At 39.6% G+C, this 25,906-nt stretch overlaps 1 protein-coding gene across 1 annotated transcript in view; it reads right to left on the reverse strand.

The window, feature by feature from the left end:
• Positions 1–25,906, reverse strand: part of HIBCH (3-hydroxyisobutyryl-CoA hydrolase) — a 75,240-nt gene that overhangs the window by 40,682 nt on the left and 8,652 nt on the right. Inside the window, exons 3-6 of the mRNA XM_056111760.1 lie at positions 17,287–17,427; positions 15,338–15,422; positions 9,326–9,406; positions 4,734–4,786 (exon numbers count right to left, since the gene is read on the reverse strand). Of these exons, the coding sequence (XP_055967735.1) occupies positions 4,734–4,786; positions 9,326–9,406; positions 15,338–15,422; positions 17,287–17,427 (360 nt within the window). The remainder of the gene's footprint in view (positions 1–4,733; positions 4,787–9,325; positions 9,407–15,337; positions 15,423–17,286; positions 17,428–25,906) is intronic.

Genomic DNA, 25,906 nt, shown 5'->3' on the forward strand with positions numbered 1-25,906 from the left:
CTTTGCATATGTCTATCGAAAACAAAAGTCATCCCCTTTGGGGAGGAAAATAATGTCACCCCTGGGCTTAATAATACTCATTTAGAAATAATAATATTCAAAAATAGAAGAAAAAAGCCACATGACCAAAGCCACAGAAAATGCTCTAATTAGAAACATATATAATAATTTTTGTTGTATTTATTTAATAATTATAAAGCATCCTATATCAAATTAAAATGTTTGCAATAAGATATGTTAAATTTGACATTGAAATTGTCAAATATCTGGGGTTTTTGGTGGTGGAGAATGGGCACTGGTGAAGGTATAGGTGTTTCATTGTATGACCGAGACTTGGACCCGAAAGTTTTGTAACTGCTCTCACGATGATTCAATAAATAAAATTATAAAAAATGAAAAAAAAAGTAAGGTGGAGTTCATGCACAATTCAATCAGCTAATCAGTGGCTGAATAAATGGCAGTACTCCTACATAAAAAAAAAAAAAGAAATTGTCATATAGGTTTTTTTTTAAGTTAATACTGGTATGGAATATTTTTCTTTTCTTTTACATTTAACCATACCTTATATTTTATAGTATGTGAAGCATTCTGACATTGTTTTTCACTCAGATTACTGCAAAACAATCATTTTTGCAACATTATGCTGACATTAATAGATAAATTAATTTGATCAATATTTATAAGCTACTATAAAAATGACAATATGGACAAACATAAATAGCAAAAATGAAACAAGCATATGAATGTGTCATTCAAACTCATAAACATTTATATCATCATAAGGATGACAATGAATTTTTGTTCAGGGACCAAAACTCAGTTTTTATATATTGGCATCCTTAAAGGCAAAATATAAGCAATCTAGGTCTTTTTAAAAATGTTTTTATATTAAGAGACATGGTTGGATGACTTTTCAGATTGTTCAAGAGAGGAAAAAGTGTTACCATAGTTTTATTTAAGGTGATAATCCAGTTACAATTACTTAAGAAGCACAACTAAATCCTCCTCAGTGAAAATGCTAAGATGTAACTAGGAAAAAACATTTGTATATTTCCAGGTACTGGTATTCTAGACCCCAAAAACGCAGTGTTATAAAATGATTGGTATAAAAATTAAGTTAATTAATAGTCATCCAAATGGCAAATATATGTCAAGATGAATCTCTTGACACACAAACACATGTGGAACAATTTAACTTGGTACTTTAGAAGTAAAGATCCCAGATAATAGTAAATTGACATTAAATTTCCTGAGTTTACTGTTTTTATTAGATTATACATATTGAAGGATTCAGCAATTAAAAGAAATATAATATCTGGGACTGGAAAGTTGTAAGGTGCTTGCCTTAGGTGTGGCCAACCTGAGCTCAATCCCCTAGCACTACAGAAGGTCCCTCAACAGTACCAGGGGGGATTTCTAAGCACAGAACCAAGAGTAAGCCCTGTGCACCATTGGATGTGCCCAGAAAGCAAAAATAAATACATAGAATTATTGATTTCTCAGTTTCATATTTTTAATTGTAATATCTCTACCTTTCTCTCAAATGGTTCAGAAAAATATCATTCATAAATGTAAAGGAGAGGAAAATAGAATGATGAAAAGAAGAGAAATTAGAAAATGTGGATGATGGATATATTAGAACTCTTTGTACTGTTCTTACATTTTTTATTTTTTAATTTATTTTTAAAATTTTTATATTTTTATTTTTATTTATTTATTGTTTTTTGTTCTTACATGTTTTCTACTAGTTTGAAACTGTTTCACAATGTGAAAAAAAATTATTTAAAATTTTTAAATGAATGTTCCAAGTAAACTGTGACAAAGATCATAGCAAAAAAAAAAATTCTAAAAGGCACATAATGGGTCACATGATTAATGCTTACAAAGTTTGGGATTTAAATTTTCTTACAAGACAATGAGTAAACTTCTGCCACCACTGCCCCAACAAAGCCCCATCAGCCAAAAACCTTCAGAACCCAATCATCTCCATGCTCATAGCCAACTTCCACAGGCTCAGGACATGCCCCAACTCATGAGAATGAATCCACTGAAAAACCCAGGTATGTGGTGTTTGTGACTGAAATCTCCAGGCTTGCATGGAGTCAGGAATGGGCGACCTCTCCCCATATTCCTGTTCTTCCGAGAGCCTGGTAGTCATGCCCACGAACTGCCTCTGTTACTATATAAGTTCATTAACAGCCATGATCCAGAGACACACAAATAAATCTCGAAAGAGAAAAGCTGCAGATATGCCTCTCGACCCCAAAGTCATCCTCCAGTTAAAAATTTAACTCCAGCTCTATTATCCTATTTAAGATTTTAGAATTGCTGGAGCACATGGCCGTGAATTCCATGCAACATCTCATAACTCTATACCACTGATGTATCAAGAGTAGCACACCACATTTGATGGGGTATAAAGTAGAAACCGATCTTGATGAAAAAAAAAAAACACATATATAAGCACATGAGGCTCAACCTGTAACAACATGTTAGTAATCTCTTATACAAGGGCTTAATGGCTCCAAGGTGAAGATGTAACAATTTTCACATACTATCCTCTAAAGAGAACTTTTGGGATCATTTTTAGCAGATTATTTATAACAAGCAATATAAAATAAATTATTTAGGTTCTGCCTTTAGGGCAGGTTTGGGTGATGGTGGGAAAATTGGAAATAATGGTGATAGGAAGGTGTAACGGTGGTGGGACTGGAGTTGGAATACAGAATGTAATAAATTATTGTGAACAACTTTATAAAAATAAAATTACAAAAAGAAAGTCATCTCTGATTATATCTGATCATCACTTCTGTTCCAAGTTCCAAGTATCTGATTTACTTTGAACAGAATTATTTAGCATTCTTTTACTGGGCTCCCAAAATTTTTCTCATTCATTACCTCGAAAGATTTATTCTTGGGGGTTGGAGTGATAGTACAGTGGGTAGGGCGTTTGCCTTGCCCACGGCCACCCGGGTTCGGTTCCCAGCATCCCATATTATCCCCCGAGCACTGCCAGAACTAATTCCTGAGTGCAAAACCAGGAGTAACCCCAGAGCATTGCCGGGTGTGACCCAAAAAGCAAAAACAGAAAAACTTATTCTCATTGTTTGTATTCTTGTTCTTTGGTGAGAGCTTCTCAAATTGGTTCAGTTAGATTTGGTTTTGGGGCCACACTCAGCATTACTCAGGCCTTACTTCTGGCTCTGCATTCAAGATCACTCCTAGGAGAGCTCAGGATCACTCCTAGCAGGGCTCAGGGAACTACATATAGGGCCAGGGATTGTGCATGGCAAGCAAGCACCTTACTCATACTATCTCTCTGGCCCCAGTTTCTCAAGTCTATCCTTCACAGATACAACTTCCTTATCTATAATATTCAATTTGGTTTCAAATCTAGGCCTTCAAAATGAAATGTGAATCCTACTATTACATTTTATTTGACAGCCATCCTTCCTTCTGCTACCCATTCTCCTTATAAAGCTGTTATCCTTTCATCTGAGCTCACTGAATCCCTAGGGAGTCAATATTTTATCAGTGCCATCTCTTTGTACATGCGATTAAATATGCCAATTTTCATTTTTATTCTTTTTTCTTGGTTGTATTCATAGTCATATTTCAGTTCTTCCTCCAGTTCCTGTTTCTTTTCCTTCCTCTTACTCTGCAATATTTATCATTTATCATGGAGCTTCTATTTTCCCTGTTCTAATACTTCTTGTCCAATAAAAGCAAAATCAATGTATGCTCAGTACCTGCGAACTAGTAGGAGGGTATAGACTGCTTTTGATCCTGCAAGTAAAATCACATCCCAAAACAATGTGTAAGATCTAAGAATTTTCTGGTGTCTAAGAGGATTATTTTGTATAGTCCTGCTAAAGAAGAGGGGGACTGTCTTCTTTTATCTCCAGTGACTCAATCTACGAAACATTAAACATGTAGAATTTTCCAATTTCCTCTCTCTGGTCTCCTGCTACCTCCATAAAGCCTACTTTTCACTGCCATGAAAGCTCATTCTCGCCTTTCACTTTCTTTTTTTTTAAATAAGGCTTATCTGTGTTATAGGCAGTGCCATACAATTTACCAATTTTTCTGCAGTCATTTCTTATATCTTTTTTTTCCAATCCAGATCAAGTTATACAATGTCAGTGACATTTTATAATTCTTAGTAATAGCACAAACACATACCAAAAAAAAATTGTTGACTGATATGCAATATTAGAAAACTACAAAAGAATCCAAATGATGGGCTGGGGATATGACTCAGCAACATAGCTCAAACCTCAAATGCATGAAGCCATGTGCTGAATCTCTGGCACCAACAAATAACTCATAAAACAAAAACTGAAACAAGGAATTCAAATGCTTTTACTAAGGAAATATTTTGTGTAACAGGTACAATTTAGGTAACCACATCCCCACTAATCAGTCTTAAAATAACGCAATAGCAGTTTCTTTCCTGAGGCTGTTATCAGCCATCATTTTCAGTTTGAGCAGAAAAAAGCAGGCATTCCTTCTCTCTTCCATCTCCTTAATATACACACATACACAGTTCTGTTGTCTTAAAACACTTGATAATTAAAGGTAAAAAAGCATGTAGCAAAAACAAATTTTCTGTGACTGAGATGGTCTAAAAGTGCTATATGCAAACAGTATATTCCAAATCTTTTAATCACTTCACTTACATTTAATAATTGTTAACTCATGTTAATACAACTCCTATAAGTGGGTGCACTTACCCCACCCATTGTAATTCCATGAATAAATGCAACATATGGTTTCTTGCAAGAATCTAAAAAAGAATAAAGCTGTAATTAGTTTCAGTGTTTGAAGCATAGTATTTCACTTTTTCTGAAAATCATATTGCATGTAATAAAACTATGTTCTTAAAATTGTTGTATGAAATAAAGTAGATTACATGTCATTTTCCATTAATGTGTCATTTCTGAAATGTCAATCTATAAACAATCCCCTCCCGGTCATCTACTCATTATCACTTAACACTTAATATGTAATTTTCATATATATATTTTCAGATATAAAATAATGGAAGCTAATTGATGATAGAGCGATAGCACAGGGGGTAGGGCGTTTGCCTTGCACACAGCCAATATGTCCGACCTGAGTTTGATTCCTCCGCCCCTCTCGGAGAGCCCGGCAGGCTACCGAGAGTATCTCGCCTGCACGGCAAAGCCTGGCAAGCTCCCCGTGACATATTCGATATGCCAAACACAGTAACAACAAGTCTCACGATGGAGACATTACTGGGCCTGCTCGAGCAAATCGATGAACAATGGTAGGACAGTGAAAATTGATGCAGGATATAAAACCAAAATCAGCAAAATTATTTATTTATTAAAATGCTTTATTTTATATTTTGTAAAAATTAATTATTTTAATACCCACTTCTCACCATAGATAGATCAACTAGAGGAAAAAAATCAATAAGTAAAAAATTGACCTACAAGGAAGAAATGGGAGAGATGAGCCTAATAGATATTAAAACGCTCCACCCCCAAAATTCAAGTATATGTTCTTCTGCAATGCATATGGGACATTCTCCAGGACAAACAATGACCATATGGTGGGATACAAAACAAGTCTCTGAAAATCAAGAAGACAAAAATATCAAGTGTCTTCTTAGACTGTAACACTTTGAAAGAGGAAATTAATCCAAAACAGAAAGTAGGGTAAAACTCAAATACTTGGAACTAAACAGATTATTAATGAGCAACCAGTAGGTAAAGACACAATTAGAAGAAATCAAAAGATTCCTAGAAACAAATGAGAATGAAGATCAAGTTACTAAATCATATGGGTCACAAATTAAGAAGAAAGATCATAGCAACGCAAGCACGCATCAGAAAATAAAAAAAGGCCCAATTAAGTAACCTAACTATACATCTTAAATTACTAGAAAAAGATCAACAAAAGAAGCAAATGAAATACAAGAAAGAATAAAACCAAGTGGTGATCAATGAAATGGAAGCCAAAATAAGCAAACCAACAATGCCAAGAACTGTTTTTTCAAAAGAATAAACAAGATCAATTCATTCTAAACTAGACTTATAAAGAAAAAAAAATCTTATAAATTGGATCAGAAATAAAAAAGGAAGTTACACACCTGATAGAATAGAAATTCAAAAAGAATATCAAAAATGAAAATGAAATACTACAAAACTGAAGAACCTAGAAGAAATGGATAAATTTTTGTCCCTTTTTTTTTTTTTGTTTGTTTGTTTTGCCATACCTAGTGGTGCCTAGGAGCTACTGCATGGCAATGCTTGGGGGACAATGTGGTGCCAGGGATCAAACCAGGGTCTCTTACGTGCAAAGACTGGGCTCCAACTCACTGAGCAATTTCTTCAGCCCCAGGTTTTCCGAATTTTGTAACTTCTGAAGGCTGAGTCAAAAGGAAGCAGAATACCTAAAGAGACTAATTACTGATAGAGGAATCAAAACAGTCTTTCCCCTAAACAAAAGCCCAGGCCCAGGTGGGTTTACTAGTGAGTTCACCTATAACCCTAAAAGAAGACCTACTTCCTACCCTTCTCATGCTATTACAAAAGTAAAAAATAAAAAAAAAATAAATAAAAGAAAAGAAATCCTCCTGAAACTTTCCTATGAGATCTATATCTTTTTCTCTCCCCTATTTATTGTGGTACTATGATTTACAATACACTTAGTGATACTTTCATGCATTCATCTTTCCAATACCAGAATGCCTCCTACCTCTACTAATGTCATATTAACCTGACAGCAAAAGCAGCCAAAGACATAACTAAAAAGAAAATTATAGTCCAATACTCCTGATAAATACAGATGCAAAAGTCCTCAACAAATCTTAGGAAACCATATCCAAAAGAAGATAGCATGTTTATGCTAGGGATGCAAGGACAGTCTAATATATACAAGGCATTCATATCTACGCAAATACCAAAGAAATCATATGATAATATCAATAGATGCAGAGAAAGCATTTGACAAGAACCACTACCAATTTATGATAAATTCCATCAACAAACTGGAAATAAAGAGAATTTTCCTAAAAATAGTGAAGGCCACTTGTCATAAACCACAGCTACCATCATGAACTCAAAGGAGAAAAACTGAAATTTTTTCCCCAAAGATCAAGCACTAGACAAGATCAAGCACAGTCCACCTTTTGTGGATTGTGTAATATTTTATGCTTGAAAGCGCTCTCTCTCTCTCTCTCTCTCTCTCTCTCTCTCTCTCTCTGACACACACACACACAGACCCTAGAAACAACACACACGTGAAGGCTGTAAAATGAAAATACAGAATGCATGTATATAGAAATCCATGGCATTTCTTTATGCAAACAATAGAAATAGCACTGTAGCACTGTCCTCTCATTGTTCATCAATTTGCTTGAGCAGGCAACAATAACATCTCACAACAAATTGTGAGACTTGTTGTTACTGATTTTGGCATATCAAATATGTCACGCAGAGCTTGTCAGGCTGTGCTGTGCAGGCAAGATACTCTCGGTAGCTTGCTGGAGTCTCCAAGAGGGACGGAGGAATAGAACCCGGGTCGGCCATGTAGGCCGCTTGCAAGGCAAACGCCCTACCCACTGTGCTATCGCTCCAGCCAAAGAAAATTTTTTATTTACTACTGTGCTCTCAAAAATCAAGTTCCTGGCTGGAAGAAACCTGAGTGCCCAAGAACAGATGACTGGTTAAAGAAACTTTGGTACATCTACACAATGGAGTACTATGTAGCTCTTAGAAAAGATGAAGTCATGAAATTTACATACAAGTGGTACTACATGGAAAGTATCATGCTAAGCAAAATGAGTCAGAAAGAGAGGGATAGACATAGAAAGATTACATTCATCTGGGGGATATAAAGTAACAAAATATGAGATTAATACCCAAGAATAGCTGAGATCAACACCAGGAGGATTACTCCATAGCTTAGAGGCCAGCCAGGCATTCTAGGGGAAAGGGCAGCTCAGATAGAGAAGGGAGCACCAAATAAAGTGTGTTTGAAGGATCCTCCCAGGAGGGGAGATGCATGTTGAAAGTAGACTATGGACTGAACATGTTTGCCACTCAATGCCTCTTTTGCAGACCACAACACCCAAAAGGAGAGAGAGAACAAAAGGGAATGCCCTGCCACAGAGGCAGGGTGGGATGGGGGGATTGAGGGGGGAGGGATATTATCCATGGTGGTGGAAAATGGGCACTGGTGGAGGGATGGGTATTTGATCATTGTATAACCGAAACGCAAGCACAAAAAATTGTAAATCTACAACTGTACTACATGGTGTTTCACTAATTAAAAAAAAAATCAAGTTCCTGGAAACCAACTTAATTAGGAGGTTAAAGACTTATGTGGGGAAAACTAAAAATCCCTATTGAAAGAAACAGAAGACACAAGAAAATAGAAACACATCCCCTGCTTATGGATTGAAAGGAAGAGCAGCAGTCCCCATAAAAATTTTCAAGGCATTTTTTATTTCGATTTTATTTTTGTTTGGGAGACACACCTGGCTATACCCCTGGCTCTGCACCCAGGAATCACCCCTGGAAGACTCAGGGGACTATACTGGGTGTCAGGGATCAAATCCAGGTCAGCCACATTCAAGACAAGCATCCTACTTGCTATACTAATTGCTCTGGCACTCCAAGGCACTTTTTAACGTCATAAACTGAATACCACTAAAATTCATATGGAGTAATAAAACCAGCTTACTAGTCAAAACCATCCTGGGGAAAAATGAAAATGAGAGAGGTTTTTCTCTTCCCAACTTTAAATCATACTAAAAAGCTGTAGTTATAACCAACACTGTGTGGTAGTGAAATAAAGGCAGACTCAGATAATAGAACAGAATCAAGTGGGTGCCTTGCATCTGTCTGTAAGGCTCTGGATATAATCCATGGCACCACAGAAAAACAACAACAACAAAATATCAAAAAAGCCCAGCACTAAATAGAAGTATGTTTCTGCCCCACTACCAATGGAACATGGAATGTCAATTTTCCTTCCAGAGTTCCTTTAGGATTAGGAAATAATATTTCATAGGACTTCGGTTCTTCCTTTTCCAAGAAAGTACATATAATTAGAATACATTCTTTTTGATTTTATAACATATTGGTTTTATAACAAATATACTGTTAGTACAGCCTACTGATATTGAAGAATAAATTATTCTTGATGTATGGTCAGAATAATTCAATCAACTTTATGTCTGGAACATGGTATATAAAGGAGTAAATAAGTGCCTACTGATTACATTTTTAACAATTCATACTGTGCAGTTTCTTTGACTCAGTTTTCAAAGCACTCAGTAGAGCATACATACCAATTGCATTGTTCAGTATATACTCTTCTCTGAAAAAGTCTTTAGCTAATTGCTGTTTTGCCTTTCCGGCTTCTGAGACAGCTACAAAAAAGAAAACAATAATAAAAATTTTAATGTCTTTTTTAGTCAATACAGCAATAAAAAGTTCTTAAAAACCATATCAAATACTGAAGGGAAATTCTAGAGTGGCTTTTTTTAGGTTTTAAAGTTGCTTTTGGCACAATGGGAGAACAGATCTGCACAACTGGGTTTGGAAATAGGGGGGGTTGAAAGGGACCCTGGAGCCCTTGGGAACAAGAAATGTGCACGCTAGTAACAGGTGTGGTGTTGGAATTCTGTGCACGGGAAACCATCATTAACAGGACTGTACATCACAGAACCTCAATCGATAAAGAATAAAATAACATTCTCTTTGGCACAAATATTTTAGTTACCCTCAGATCCACAGCATAAAGCAAAATTATAATGCTAAAGTTCCTAATAATTTCTCATAAATATCTCTGCCTAAATTAAACATTAGAGAGCCCAAAACGCAGTGCAGTGGCTTAGGGTGCCCGCTGGCACGAATACAGTAGTTCAAATCCCCAGAGCCTCCCACACAATAAGCACAATCAAGTCAGTCTGCTGTGTGAACCTGACAGCTCTTTCTGTCTGCAAACAATCCCACAGTGTGTCAACCAGGTATGTGCAAGCATCACTGAGGGGTATGACTCCTGGGGAGCATCCCAACTCAATAAAAGATGTGCGAGTGCCCTGGAAGTGCCACCTCTGGTGAGTATGTAGTGACCACTGCAGCAACCACCAGGCAAAACAACCATAGCTGCGGGTTCCCGGCAAGCATGATTGCAAAACCAGCTAAAGGAGTGCAGACCTGAGTAAGCAGGACAGCTGCCTGCACACGCAGCATGGTCTGAAACACAACCCCTGGCAAGCACATGTGTGAGCCCATGGAACCCCCAGTCATCATCACATCAGCAGCAACAAAGAAAAAAGGGGAAGGAGAGGGGAATAAAAATGAATTAAAAATTAGACATTGCCACAAAATTGCTTTCCATCTGACTCCTTTCTCTGAGTTAAACATTCAGTAGTGATACAGTATAGCTTAACACAAGATTTTAACACAACACATTCTAGATACTCATAAATCTATTGCTTGTGAGCTGTGCACACAAGACCACAGCTTGTTCTACTGAGTTAAATATTTCTGCTATATTCTTTTAATACCAAATGCACTTAATGAGTATCCACAAGGTACCAAGCACACACAAGATGAGGTGCTTCACAGAGTAAGACAGCAACAGAAGAGAGTCAGCTGAATGAGAGAGACAGCGGCAACTACCACACCCTCCCTTGGGCCAGACACCAGGGAGGATAGGCGCTGTGCAAATGGGACCCGGATCGAAGCAATTAGAAAACAGTTCCTATAGAGGCAAGCCTGAGCCCAGTTTAAATGACAGCTAAGCATTTCCTAGAAAATAACAGGGGGAAAGTTTCCTGTCTCAGAGCAAAGAATCACATGCAGAAATGAGGAAAAACAAGTCCCCTTCCCTTCCTTCCCTCCCCCATTCTCCCCTTCTCCTTCTCTCCTTCCTTCCTTCTCTCCTTCCTTCCTTCCTTCCTTCCTTCCTTCCTTCCTTCCTTCCTTCCTTCCTTCTTTCCTTCCTTCCTTCCCTCCCTCCCTCCCTCCCTCCCTCCCTTCCTCCCTCTATAAATAAACTCTACCTCTGGGCCATGCCTCCTGTCCCAAATTTAAGACTTAAACAACTCAAAAAAATGGTAAAAGGTGGGGCCAGAGAAGAAAAATAAGGTTGCTGTATCTTTTAATAGTGATAGAAATGTAATTTCTTAAAGAGTGGGTGACTGTTTGGTTTAACAGACAATTGCAAAGCAAAATATAAATAATGAATACTAGTCGATTACTTTATTTCTGTTACCATTCCCTGGGAACGAAAGTTCAGCGATATCAACGGTTCCTCAAACATTAAGGTAATTAACAAATCTTTCTCATCCAGTGCTATTTCATATGCCTTTTCTGTCTTTAAGTCCTATGAGAAAATAGGCTAAATTAAATGTATTTGCTGTGTGTTTCTCCTTTTGTAAGAGTTACTTGTAAAAATGATCATAGATATTAGATTCACTCAAGAACTGTGATTTATCTTCCTTCAGAAGACAGTCTTCTTCTCCTGCTCCTGTCTGTATCATGGTAGTAGGACTCACACCCCAATCTCATACAAATCAGGCATGCAATTTACCTGAGTCATATCCCAGCATCTTTCTACTCTTTTCAAGAACAGCCTATAATATAGCTTATCATTCTGAAGCCCTCTAGCACAGGCACCTCCAACTCGCATCTGCTGTCCTTTACTGAGGCCTCACCAGTGCTTACCTAGTCTGAAAAAAAAGAAGAATATTGCCTGGTGCAGTGAAGTTCTCTAACTTAAAAATCTTCAGGGTTTTTTTTTTCTTTCTGATCTTATTCTAATCCAGTTCCATGTAAATTAAAGTAATTAATGGTCATGTACTGTTTTGTTTTTGCTTTGGGGGCCACACCTCAACGACTCAAGGGTGGCCCCCAAAGGGCTGTGGGGACCATGCAGTGCAGAGAATGGAAGTTGGGTCTCCCCAAAGCATGTGCTCCAGTCCACTGAGCCATCTCCTGGGACCTCTGAATCATATCTTTTTTTTTTTGAGGAGGTGGGGGGAGTGAGAGTTAGGGCTGTGGAGCATGGTGACTGACACTGGTGCAGATAAGACCTAACTTTGCAAAGCAGCCCAGAAGCAAAGCCTCACAAGAGGAAGTATCTGGGCAAAGTTGGCAAAAACAGGTGTCAGCCAGCACTGGGTATTCGACCTTGAGCCTCACTTGACCGGAGGTCAATAGTCACATGAGCCCTAGACACAGAAACTGTCACATGTGTTTAGCAGGTCATCCTAACTGCAGCACCTAGCCTTGATTGCAATTGGACTGGGGCAAAACAGAGTTGGAGAGGTGATAAGCTAATAATGCTAAACTTTCTGTGATTGGACCATCCTCTTAAGCTGTGACTCCCTATAAAATGTCTGTATTTTGCAATAAAGTGAACAGCCATCAGCTGCTCCCAGAGGGATGATGTCTGTCATCCTTCACCCCACGTCTGCTTTGACCCGGTGCACAACATGTCCAGGCACCAATGTGGGGGAAATTTTTCCTCAACATCGGGCTACAACTACCAGTACTCGGACTGCTCCCCACTCAGGGTAGAATGCAGTGCCAGGGTTCAAACCTGGGACTCCTGAACATAAAGCAAGCATTCCAGAACTTTTAGCCACTAATCATACACACACACACACACACATGTGTGTGTGTGTGCATTCCCTTGATATCTTTCACTTATTGATTTGTCTGTATTTTATTTCCTTATTATTATTTTGATTCAAGAGCCACATCTGGTAGTAGTCAGGGCTTACTCCTCGTTTTGTGCTCAGGAATCACTCCTGGCTGGCTTGGGGACCATAAGGGATGCCAGGTATCATACCTGGGTCAGCCATATTGTGCAAGGCATATGCCTTGCTCACAATACTATCGCTCTGGCCCCCAACCTGTAGTTTTTAAAGAATCTATGAATTTCCCATAATTTAACTGCAATGCTCTATACATGTATACTAGAATAATTCTACAATGCATTGCTGAGTTACAAACATGAATATAATGTTAAACCTACATGAAGAAAATAGCTCACAGTCAAAGAAGACAAAAATCAATACATAAGCTTTTACCATCTGTATGCTGACAAGATTAGACCAACTCCAGGGAGAAATTCAATTACAGATCGAAAAATAATGCCTTATAACTATTCACATTGTGGGCAAAACAATTTAAAAATCATTCCACCAACAAGTGAGCCAAGCTAATAAAGCTTTAAATCTACTTTAATATGAATTTTATTTTCTCCTGCCCTTTCTTTGTGGGCACTATGATGTCCAGTGTCTCATACTGGTTTGCATTACTCATACACACTTGGCTGCAGTGTGCCGAAGGCTGTACTTGCTGTGCCAGGGATCAAATGGGTACAATGTAGGTGGTGCAAGGGACAAAGTCTGTGGTCTCATGAATGCAAAGAAGGTGCTCTTATCACTGAGCCATATCCTAAGAGCTATTTAATTTTTGAGGAATGGCACTAGAGACCAAACCTAGGGCCTCATGCATGCAAGGCATGAGCTATACTACTGAGCAACATTCTGGATCCCTGCTAGGTATTGATTGCATGTTTGGGGGCCATACCTGGAAGTGCTCAAGGGCTACACCTGGCTCTTTATTTAGGGATTGCTCCCGGTGGTATTAGGGGGACCAGGTGTTTCCAGGTTATTCAACCCACATGCAAACCATGTTCCACTGGCTTCACCTGCAGCCGAGCATGCTCTCCATCATCTCTCTGACCCTAAGTATTTATGTGATACCCTGAATCAAGCTTGTTTCTTCCTAATCCAAATGCAATTTATAAGATCTTGTGATTTTGAATGCAAACACTATTTATTGTATAACACAATACAAAAAATTGTCAACTATTTAAAACTTAAAATTTCTACGAATATAAGGCAAACAGCGTCCATAAACCATACCAATGCTGGTAGGGATATGGAGCAATGGTAGGAAGGAAGGAACAAACGAACAAACTTTTGGATTTAAAAACAAAATACCAAAACAGATTTGAATATATATAAAATACGGAGAATAATCATTGTATAACTGAAACCCAAGTACAAAAATTCGTAAGTCTATAACTATACCTCATGGTGTTTCACTAATAAAAAAATAAATAAATAAAAATAAATTTTAAAAAATGAAAAAAAATTAAATTTAATTTAAAAAACAAAATAAAATACTGAGAATACATGACTTTGATACTCAACTTTTGTCTTTAAAGTTAAATGTGTTCACATTGGCCAATGAAATTAGAAAAGGGTAATTAACTTTATTACTCATCTCAAAATATTTTATTTTTTGTTTCATTCGGTTTTTGTCTTTTTGGGGTCACACCCCATGATTCTTAGAGCTTACTCCTGGCCCTGCACTCAGGGATTCTAGTGGGATCGGGAGACCATATGTATTTCCAAAGATTGAAACTAAATTGGCAGCAAAGCTAGAGCCCTATCTGCTGAACTATCTCTCCTGCTCTCAGCATGCTTTTTCAAACATATGGAACATTATGTTGACAATATTGGATAAACTCTCTAATTAAGTACATGCTCACACTGGAATTACAAAGCGTGAGACAACATGGTAATCATTCTGGAAACACATGAGCACATGTCACACTTAAAGAATAGCAAGGCACTCACCACAGCCAGACTTTCAAGTCATATGACAACCAAACTGCTTGGTATCAGCTGTTCTAACACAAAAGTAGACTCTCATGGTCTAACTAAACATTCTGCTTCTGGTGACACCGGGACAAGAACAAGATATTTCAATTCAGAAGTACACACATGTAACTTGTTCTTTTTTTTAAATAAACTGTTATTTCCTCTTTTTAATATTAACTGCAAAAGATCCCTAATTTTCCCTTTTTTCCTAATTTAACAACATAAGAATGCATAACTTCATAGCAAAAAAATTCTAAAAAGTAGCACTGCACTGCACTGTCCTCCCGTTGCTTATCGATTTGCTCAAGTGGGCCCAGTAACGTCTCCATTGTGAGACTCGTTGTTACTGTGTTTGGCATATCGAATACATCATGGGTAGCTAGCTCGGCTTTGCCATGCAGGCGAGATACTCTCGGTAGCTTGCCGGGCTCTCCGAGAGGGGCAGAGGAATTGAACCTGGGTCCGCCAGACTGGTCACGTGCAAGGCAAATGCCTTACCGCCGTGCTATCGCACCAGCCCTCTGGTTTCTCTTCAGATTGTATAGATCTTTCTAAAAAGTAAATTTAAAAAATAGCAAAGTAAATCAAAGAATTATAATACTTGCTAATATTTTATCTGTTTTAGTATAATAAAAAGTTCTTTGACGTGAAGGGAAAATTTATTTTTACCTCTAATATCACCTCCAGCACAGAAAGCTTTTTCTCCGGTTCCCTTTATAATGATCAGGAACGTTTCAGGATCTTGTTCCCATTTCTATCCAAACGTGAAAGAATATGTCATGAACATATCACAAAAGCAAACTCATTGGAGACATAAACATATGCACATATAAACATATTGTTAGAATATATATGAAAATATATGTGGATACACATAAGGTATAAGCTTTATAAACCATAACCAGAAGAATGGACCATAACTCTATTTTCCTTTCTGACATAAATTGAGGTTATTCCAAAATATTGCTAGAGGAGAACTCTGCAATTCAGATTTCATAGAGGCATCTGGAATAATAGCCGTGATGAATTTGAGACCACAGTTCTTTTTTAAAAATGGGCTAAATGACTTATTCATGAAACATAAAATAACATAGTATGAGGAAAGATAACATAGTATGAGGAAATGCTAATAAATCAAAGCTAAGTGTCAAACACAAGTGAGTCTGGCTTTAAGTCATGCCTTTCCACAGTAACATGCAGTTCACTCAGGAAAAGACTAAGGGCTTCGTTAAGGAAAATACTGATCCAGGGGTTGAGGTGAAGGTGCATGCCTTGGATGCAGACATTCCCAGGTTCAATTCCTGGCACCGCGTGGTTCCCCCATGCATCACAAAGTACCACCTGAGAAGTGGCTCCTGAGCTCCTATGGGTGTAGTCTGGAACCCCCAATTACTGACAGGCTAACTCAGGGAATCTCACACATATCACCATAAGGCCCTGGTAGAACTGCACCCACCTATCCCTCACTGTAGTGCAAGTCAGTGGCCAAGAATTCTAGGAGGGGGCCCTGGGATGTCCTGTGCACCATTTTGCCTACACACCATCCCCCCACTTTCTATCCACCTCCCACAAATGTTAGAAAAACAAACCAAAATAGTTTCAAACCAAAATAGCACTGTGTGGAAGTAGATTAGATCATGCAGGCTCATGCATACCCCAGAAGGCAGAATCAGAATCATTTGTTAAAAGGTTAAATAAATAAGTGGGGAGCACAATCAGGAACTTAGAGCTATGTGAAAGTAGAAGTGTTATCTATTGATGTGATGAAATTCTTGCTTATAAATGGATGGTCATGGAGAGGCTTATGCCGAGTGAAAAGAGTCAATAGGAAAGGAACAGTCATAGAATGACTGCACTCATGTGTGGGATTTAAAAAGCAGAGTGTGAGTCTATTACCCAAGGACAGTAGAATCAAGAGTCAGGAGGACTAGTCCATGGTTGGAAGCTTGCCCAAGTTGGGGGCGGGGCAGAGGGCAGGAGAAGAGCAGTTAGAATAGAGAAGGGACCACTATGACAATGATAGATGGAAATGATGACTATGGATAAGAATTGAATACTGAAAGTTGGTAAAGGGATATGCATGATGACCTTTCAATACCTGAATACCCAAAGGAATGAGAGAGAGAGAGAGAGAGAGAGAGAGAGAGAGAGAGAGAGAAGAAAAGTGGGTTTTGATTCTCTCTCTTAGGGGGCTAGGGGTAGAAGAAGTGAAACTGAAACTGGTGGGAAATATACACAGAAGGGATAGATGTTGGAAAATTGTATGGGGAAAACCCAATCATGAACAACTTTGTAACTATGTAGATCACAGTAATTAAATTAAAGAAATAGAGAAATTCCTCTGGCTAAGAGGATACCAGAAGAACACCCTAGAGAAAGGAAAAAAAAAATGGAGGTTCCAAATTCATGAGAACTGGGCACTGATCCTGGAGAATCCCATGATTCTATGGGTGAGTAGGAGAAGTGTCCTATTAAATATTTTGAGGGCTGTGGCTCATGACCTGCAAATTGAGGCCCTAGTCAGATATCCCCCACTCTCCCCAGTCCCCACCCAAGACCATGAGATGGGGCCATGTAGCCCTCGAAATAATTGTAATTGCTCTAAAGCTAGTACAAACCTTTAGCTGTGGATAAATCTGCCGGATCATATTAAGATTAAGAGCATTCAGGAATTTTGGTCTGTTCAGTGTGATCACTCCAGCACAGCCTCTTTTTTCCAGTAGCACTTCTGCTGCTGCATCTGTGTGCTTGGTCATTCTCTGCTTAAAAAAAAAAAAAAAGGAATTTTAGAGTAAAATTAACAGGATTTTTATAACAGGTTACATCAAACAAAGATCTCATACAGTGTTAAGACTATGGATAAGAGGCTGGAGTGATAGTCCAGCGAGTAGGGCATTTGCCTTGCACGTGGCCAACCCGGGTTTGATTCCCAGCATCTCATATGGTCCCCTGAGCACCTCCAGGAATAATTCCTGAGTGCAGAGCCAGGAGTAACCCCTGTGTATTGCCAGGTCTGACAGAGAAAGCAAAAAAAAAAAAAAAAAAAGTGAAACTCACATGTCAGAGTTTCTTCTAGGAACTTTTTCTTCTAGACTCTGTAATAGTGTTTCAACAGTATGTCTATTTCCTTACTTTAAAGACATCACAGGATAGCTGTCTTTGTGATATCTATCAATTGGCTAAAAATAAAAAAAAACCATGCTTGTAATATAATTATGGAGGGCCACATATACCATAGCAATCTCACATCTCACAGATCATGAGTACTGATTTATACACTTATAAGGTACAAACTACATAGAAATTTCCCCCAAAATCTATATTTGTAGCTAACGGAACCACACATTTCTTTTTCTTTTGGGGAGCCAGAGAGATAACTCAAATCCTCCTAGTTTCTCGAGTACTATGATAAAGTGACCCCCCCAAGCACTCAGGTAGGAGTAGCCCCTCAGCATATCATGGAAACCGACCCCCCCTCGACTCCCAAAAAAGAAGGAAAAAATGCTTTCTTTAATCCTCACACACCATAAGGACAATGTATAACATGAAATTCAAAGTCAGGTTAACTTAGAAAAATTTATCTGGTACGTGACAACCAAAACTAAGCAGGACACCCATTAGCTAAAATCTAGTGACATCTGAAAGTTCATATTTTAACTTCATGATGCTTCAGTTCTCCTTTACAAAAACATTTTCATATTGGAGTTACAGCAATAGCACAGCAGTAGGGTGTTTGCCTTGCATGTGGCCAGCCCAGCCGAGGTGGATTTGATTCCTCAGCCCCTCTTGGAGAGCCCAGCAAGCTACTGAGTATCTCGCCCGCACAGCAAAGCCTGGCAAGCTACCTGTGACATATTCGATATGCCAAACACAGTAACAGCAAGTCTCACAATGGAGACGTTACTGGGCCCGCTGGAGCAAATCGATACGCAACGGGAGGACAGTGCTATATGTTAAATTAAACAACACAATAGATAGTATCTTATCTTCAAACTAATACTAAAAACTGTAATAAAGTATTTTTAGCCAATTGATAGTTATCACAAAGACAGCTATCCTGTGATGTCTTTAAAGTAAGGAAACAGACATACTGTTGAAACACACTATTATAGAGTCTAAAAGAAAAACTCCAACACTTGTTTAAAATCATTCACACTGGAGAGTAATTCCTGTCCTAGAAAACTACAGAATGATTATTTTTACATATGGCTAAGATGAAATACATGTAAGTACAGATACTACAGTTGCCTCTTTAATGGAAAATGACTGAAAATAAAAAATATTATCAAAAGAAAATTAGTTTTGCATATTATAGTCAGACAAAAATGCATCCTATGAAGCCTTTCAAAAGAATGGGGCAAGCTGGGGCTGGAGCAAGTATAGTGGGTCTAGGGCTCTTGCCTTGCATGCAGGACCTGGATTCAATCCCCAGCATCCCATATGGCCCCAGAGCCCACCAGGCATGATCCTTGAATGCAGAGCCAGGACTAAGCTCTGAACACAGACACAGCTCTGAACCACCTCCATCCACCCCCCAAAAAATAAGAGAATAAATTAAGTTACTTCTCCATATACTGTAAGAATAATCTCAAGGGCAAATAGTGTTTCACTTACTCACTTACATACAAACTTGCATTTACAAACTATCTCTAGCTGCATTCACAGGATAATGTGAAATGATTCTTCTAGAAAAGAAACCTGGGTGTCTCAGAGACAGAAATGGAAAACTTTTCATTATTATTATTATTATTATTATTATTATTATTAGTGAAACACCATGAGGTACAGTTGTAGACTAACAAGTTGTTGTGCTTGGGTCACAGTTATACAATGATTGAGTACCTGTCCCTTCACCAGTGCCCATTCCCCACCTCCAATGCTCCTGGAATATCTCTCCCCCTGCCAACCCCCCATCCAACACCACCCCTGTGGCAGGGCATTCCCTTTTGTTCTCTCTCTCCTTTCGGGTGCTGTGGTTTGCAAAAGAGGCACTGAGTGGCAATCATGTTTGGTCTATAGTCTACTTTCAGCATGCACCTCTCATCCTGGAAGGATACTCCCAACACCCTTTATTTGGTGCTCCCTTCTCTATCTGAGCTGCCTTCTCCCCCCGCATGTGCGGCTGACCTCCAAGCCATGGAGTGAACCTCCTGGTACTTATCTTGGCTATTCTTGAGTGTTAGTCTCCCAATTTGTTACTTTATATTCCCCAGATGAATGCAATCTTTCTATGTCTGTCCGTCTCTTTCTGACTCATTTCACTTAGCATGATACTTTCCATGTAGTACCACTTGTATGTAAATTTGGAGAACGTTTTTAAGGCCACGCTTGGCTTGGCTGTGTTCAGAACTTATGCCGGACCCTGACCTCAGGGATCACTCCTGGCTAGTGCTCAGGAGACCATATGGGATGCTGGATATCAAAATTAAATTGGCCGGTGCAAGCCACGTGCCCTACCTGCTGTACTATATATCACTCTGGCCTAGGATGTAAAAATTTTTACTGAATGGTTCCTCTAATTTTGTGCAATATGTATTCACAACCCACTCAAACTATGCTTTCAGATACTATGGGGGGGTGGGGCAAGGCAAATTTGGATTACCCCAGCTGTGTTCACAGTTTACTCCTGGTTCAGTGCTCAAGGATCACTCCTGGTGATGCCAGGGAACCCTAAATAGAGCTGGTGTTCAAACCAGCTGTAAATGGAAAGTAAAAACTTACAAGAGTTGGTTAAGTGTCCTTACATTGAAAAAAATACTCTACAAACATAGTCTTATGCAATAAACAGAAATTAAGTATAATATTTAGAGTATAATCTGTGTTTTTTATATATTCACAGTCAGAGAAAAAAATGAATGGCTGTATGTACATCAAATTAAAAACCAAGGTTTTAGGTCTCCTCCTGGGTTCAATTACTGGTACCACAGATGGTCTTCCGAGTCCTCAGGAGTGATCCCTGAGCACACAGCCAGGAGTAATGCTTGAGCACCACCAGGTGTGGTCCAAAAATATATAACATCTTCCCAAAATAATCTCTTTAAAATATCTTTAGTCTCTAAGATCAAATCGGTGATTACCAGTGGGGAAAAGGCCAGAGAACAGCCTTCTATGTCAGAACAGAAGCTATATTTAGACTCAGCATCCTCACAGCCACGAAGTCCATTTCATGCTTAGTACCTCAAAAGAAAAGGCTGAGTTCTACATCCTGGAGCAACATAACTGAGAGAAATCAAGGGGGAGGATGCACCAGAAGGAGAATCGACACAAGACAGTGGACTAATCCGGCACTTGCCCTTTACTGACTATTCTTTTGATTTTATTACTAAAAATTGCACCACGAAAGTTTGGTGGGCTTTTGCGTTGCTTTGCTGGCGCGGATGTGGCGAGAAACGGACACTCCTTCACTGTTGGTGGGAATGTCGACTGATTCAGCCCTTCTGGAAAACTGTATGGACGATTCTCAAAAAATTTGAAATTGAGCTCCCATTTGACCCAGCAATACCACTCCTGGGAATATATCCCAGAGAGGCAAAAATGTATAGTCGAAGTGACATCTGCACTTGTTTGTTCATTGCAGCACTCTTTACAATAGCCAGAAACTGGAAGAAACCTGAATGCCCAAGAACAGAGGACTGGTTAAAGAAACTTTGGTACATCTACACAATGGAGTACTATGTAGCTGTTAGAAAAGATGAAGTCATGAAATTTACATACAAGTGGTACAACATGGAAAGTATCATGCTAAGCGAAATGAGTCAGAAAGAGAGGGATAGACATAGAAAGATTGCATTCATCTGGGGGATATAAAGTAACAAAGGTAAGGTAAAGGCCCTCCCAATGATCGTCGATTTGCTCGAGCGGGCCCAGTAACGTCTCCATTGGAGACTTTGTTGTTACTGTGTCTGGCATATCGAATACTCTCGGTAGCTTGCCGGGCTCTCCGAGAGGGGCGGTGGAATCGAACTCGGGTCGGCCATGTTGGCCGCTTGTAAAGCGAACGCCCTACCCGCTGTGCTATCGCTCCAGCCCCAAGAATAGCTGAGATCAGCACCAGGAAGATTACTCCATAGCTTAGAGGCCAGCCGGGCATTCTAGGGGAAAGGGCAGCTCAGATAGAGAAGGGAGCACCAAATAAAGTGTGTTTGGAGGATCCTCCCAGGAGGGGAGATGCATGTTGAAAGTAGACTATGGACTGAACATGTTTGCCACTCAATGCCTCTTTTGCAGACCACAGCACCCAGGGGGAGAGAAAGAACAGAAGGGAATTCCCTGCCACAGAGGCAGGGGGGAAGGGGGGGTTGGGGGGGTGGGGATGGCAAAGATATTATCCATGGTGGTGGAAAATGGGCACTGATGGAGGGATGGGTATTTGATCATTGTATAATCAAAACCCAAGCACAAAAAAATTGTAAATATACAACTGTACCTCATGGTGTTTCACCAATAAAAAGAAAAAAAAATTGCACCACGGTAGAAATTTAATATGCTAATGAGGAACGGGCCTCAGAAAGAAGCTTGATCTACTGTACCTACCTATCCTATATCTTCCCAGCACTACATGCTCACGTCACTCCTTTCCCATCTCAACTCCTATAAAAAACGGTCCTGGTGTTGTACTGAAGTCAGTTAAGATACACTGCCCACATAACAAGACACACGGGAACTCACGGGATGGGGTTAAGCCGGCGCTTTCCTTCACCTGCCCCAAGGAGACCCCGAGTCGCTGCTCACAAACGGCCTCTCTGGCATCTGATCAAGCTGCTTAATGGCCATGATCCCAGAGACTCAGAAACAAATCTCGGAAACCCAGCGGCTTTTGGCAGAAATCCCTCCAGATTTAATTATTAAAATTTCAGAATTCCAAAATCTTGCAGCCGCATGACTTCATATGCTATTCATAATCAGCAACAGAAAATAAATTGTCTAATGTTGCCTTTTCGGCAGATCTGAGTGTTGGGGTAAAATCCCAAATAATAATGGTGGGTATGGTGCCGAAATATTGAATGTAATCAAAGTAGAGAGAGAGTAATGTGGAAATCATCTGCCACACAGGTAGGAGGAGAGTGTGGGATGGAGGGGTATACTGGGGGTTTTGGTGGTGGAAAATGTGCACTGGTATAGGGATGGATGTTTCATCATTGTATGATGGAGACTGAAACCCGAAAGCTTTGTAACTGCTCTCACAGTGATTCAATAAATAAATTTATTAAAAAAAAAAAAGACACATTCTCTCTTGCAGTCTCCCAGATGCTCAGGATAAAACTACATTAAGTGCAGCCTGAATCTTTCCTTGATTTCAGTTTATATCAAGGAAAGCCATGGGGTCATATCATAAACAAAAGGGTCTGATTCTGTAATGAGTATGGGAATTTTTAGTTATGAATTTAGTGGAGTATTCATAGGTGTTGATTTTTAATGACGCACACCTGGAATATATATTATGAAGCAATTTGCCTTTTTAAATTAAAAAAATAAATATGTAAAAAGTCATAGGAAACAAGCCATGGGGGCATCACTTTAAAAAAAAGAAAAATCTTACAAGAACTAAAAACTTAAGACAGGTTGCAGTGCCGCCAGCAGGTCAACCTGTCATCATGCACTGAATGCATCTGCAGACTAATGGTGCCTTCAGGCTTCCTGATACCCCAAAATTGCTGCTGTGCCTCTGGCCAGACCCCAACAACTCATGGCCAAGTTGCCTGAGAAATTAAACGGCCAAAAGTTAGATATGTGGGAGCCACGCCCACACACCACCTTCAGCTCAGCTATACAAGCTCATTTATCAGCCTTGTTTCAGAGACTCATAAATAAATCTCAAAAAAGATCAAAAGCCGCAGTTAATCTCAAACACTCACATGGCTGAATAAACCAGGGTAAATAGGAGTGTGGGGGGAGACAGGGGAGATGAGACAGCCTGGTGCCCGCCCAAAGCAGAGTCCCTGGCAGCTGCTTGCTCCCACAATCCAAAATCACCCCCTTGCCCCTGCCAGATTTCATCATCTCAGGACAGACCTCACTGAGATATTAACCTGTTGAAAATTTGGATATTCGGGTTATGTGACTAAAATCTCCAGGCTTTCTCGGGGTTGGGATGGGCCACCTCCCTCCACTTCCCTTGTACTTCTGGAAGTCTCGGCAGTCACATGCACACCCCAAAGCTGCCACCCAGTTTAAAGAGCGACTCCATTCTTACCTTCTTGATAAAAATACTTAACACCCGCCCGCCCGCTCCTCTCTGGAAAGAAAGATGGCGGCCTCACGGGAGCCTTGTGGACAGCAGGTTTGAGCCGCAGCTGAGAGCGGCATGGACCTCATGGGAAGGGGGGCGTAATGGGCCGTCCTTCACGCCCGACCGAGGTCGCCAGCTGCCCCCCACGAGCGGCTCTCTGGCACGACCACGACTCCAGAGCACAGAAACCAATCTCTTAACTATCTATCTTTTAATAGAAATTCTTCCAGGGTTAATAAGTAAAATAGCAGAAATCCAAAACCGCGCGGCCGCAATAGCAGCTGCGCGACATCATTTTATTCTTAAACCAAGTTGTAGAAAGCAAATCATTTCACAACGCTGTTTCAGCATGTCTGATGGGTGGGGGGAGGGTCCTAAACTCTAAACAATAATTGTGCATCTTCTATCGAAACAATGTATCTAGTCAAAGTAGATAGAGTATTAACTAGAACTCATCTGCCTCACAGGAATTGGGAGGGGTGGGAGGTGGGGTTCTATTGGGGTTCACGGTTAAAAATAAGTATTGCTAAAGGGAAATGTGTTTGATATTTACATGACTGAGACCTAAACCCGAAAGCTCTGTAACTTTTCCCACAGTGATTCAATAAAGAAATAAATTAAAAAAAAAAAAACTTAACACCCTGAACAAACACGATGACCTCTTAGTACCTGTATTGCAAACCATAATGCACAAAACAAGAAAAGAGCCTGCCATAGAGGCAGACTGGGAGGAGAGGCAAGGTGGGGGTGATGGTGGGAGTGAAAAGGGGGACATTGGTGGTGGAAAATGTATGCTGGATGGCCGTTGGATCACTGTATGACTGAAACCCAATTATGAACATTTTTATAATGGTCTATCTCATGGACATTCAGTTAAAAATTTTTAAAAAACCCAACTTAAAACAAACAATAACATGTTGTCAAAGATGCAGTGTGAAAGGGACACTGTAGTGGGAATGAGAAATGACAGTTATGCTGGTAGACAATTTGGCAGACTCATAAAGTTATATTTAGACTTACCATACAAACCTACAATCTTACCCCTCGCTCAGCATTTACCCAAGTGAATGAAAAACTTCTATTCACACAAACATAGGTCAATGTGTAACAGCTTCCCCCCACCTCACCCCCAATCTCTAAAACCTGAAAGGAACCAAGGTGCTCTTCGACAAGAAAATGCATCAATACTGTTGTGGATATACAAACACGGGAATCCTACTCAGTGTAGATTCACCCAATAACACAGATACATTTTACCCAAGTGAAAAATCTTTTTTTTAATTTTTTAAAAAAATTTTTAATTTTTATTAGTGAAACACTATGAGGTACAGTTGTAGACTTACAATTTTTGTGCTTGGGTTTCAGTTATACAATGATCAAGTACCCATCCCTCCACCAGTGCCCATTTTCCACCACCATGGATAATATCCTTCCCATCCCCATTCCCCCCATCCCACGCTGCCTCTGTGGCAGGGCATTCCCTTTTGTTCTTTCTCTCCTTTTGGGTGTTGTGGTTTGCAAAAGAGGCATTGCGTGGCAATCATGTTTGGTCGATGGTATAGTGGTCAGCATAGCTGCCTTCCAAGTGAAAAATCTTGAGCCAAAAGGCTATTATAGAACCCCCTTCAATGTGACCTTCTATAAAAAATCAAAATTCCAGGAGGCATAAAGGGTGGAGGTGAGAAAAGTGGTTGATTACAAAAAGAGAAGTACACTAAGTCTCAGGTCGTGGGACTGCTCTGTTTGTACAGTGGGTGCATGATTTACACATCTAGCAAAACCACTGAAATATAAAGAGCAAACTTTATGTATGCAAACTTGGGGGCATAAGGTGTCCCAGGCCCTGGGGGAAGAAGAGCACCTGGGCCATAGCTGGCAATATTGGTTACTTGGGCAACCAAGCTAGACTAACGGGTTCAATCAAGACGTGCTACACCGGTCCTGCAGTGCCAGGGACCATGAGGGCCAGCCCCTCATTACTGGCAGCAGCCAGGTCCTGAGAGCCTCCA

This window comes from Sorex fumeus, unplaced genomic scaffold (assembly GCF_029834395.1).
Source record: "Sorex fumeus unplaced genomic scaffold, SorFum_2.1 ptg000014l, whole genome shotgun sequence".
Taxonomy (NCBI): Eukaryota; Metazoa; Chordata; class Mammalia; order Eulipotyphla; family Soricidae; genus Sorex; species Sorex fumeus.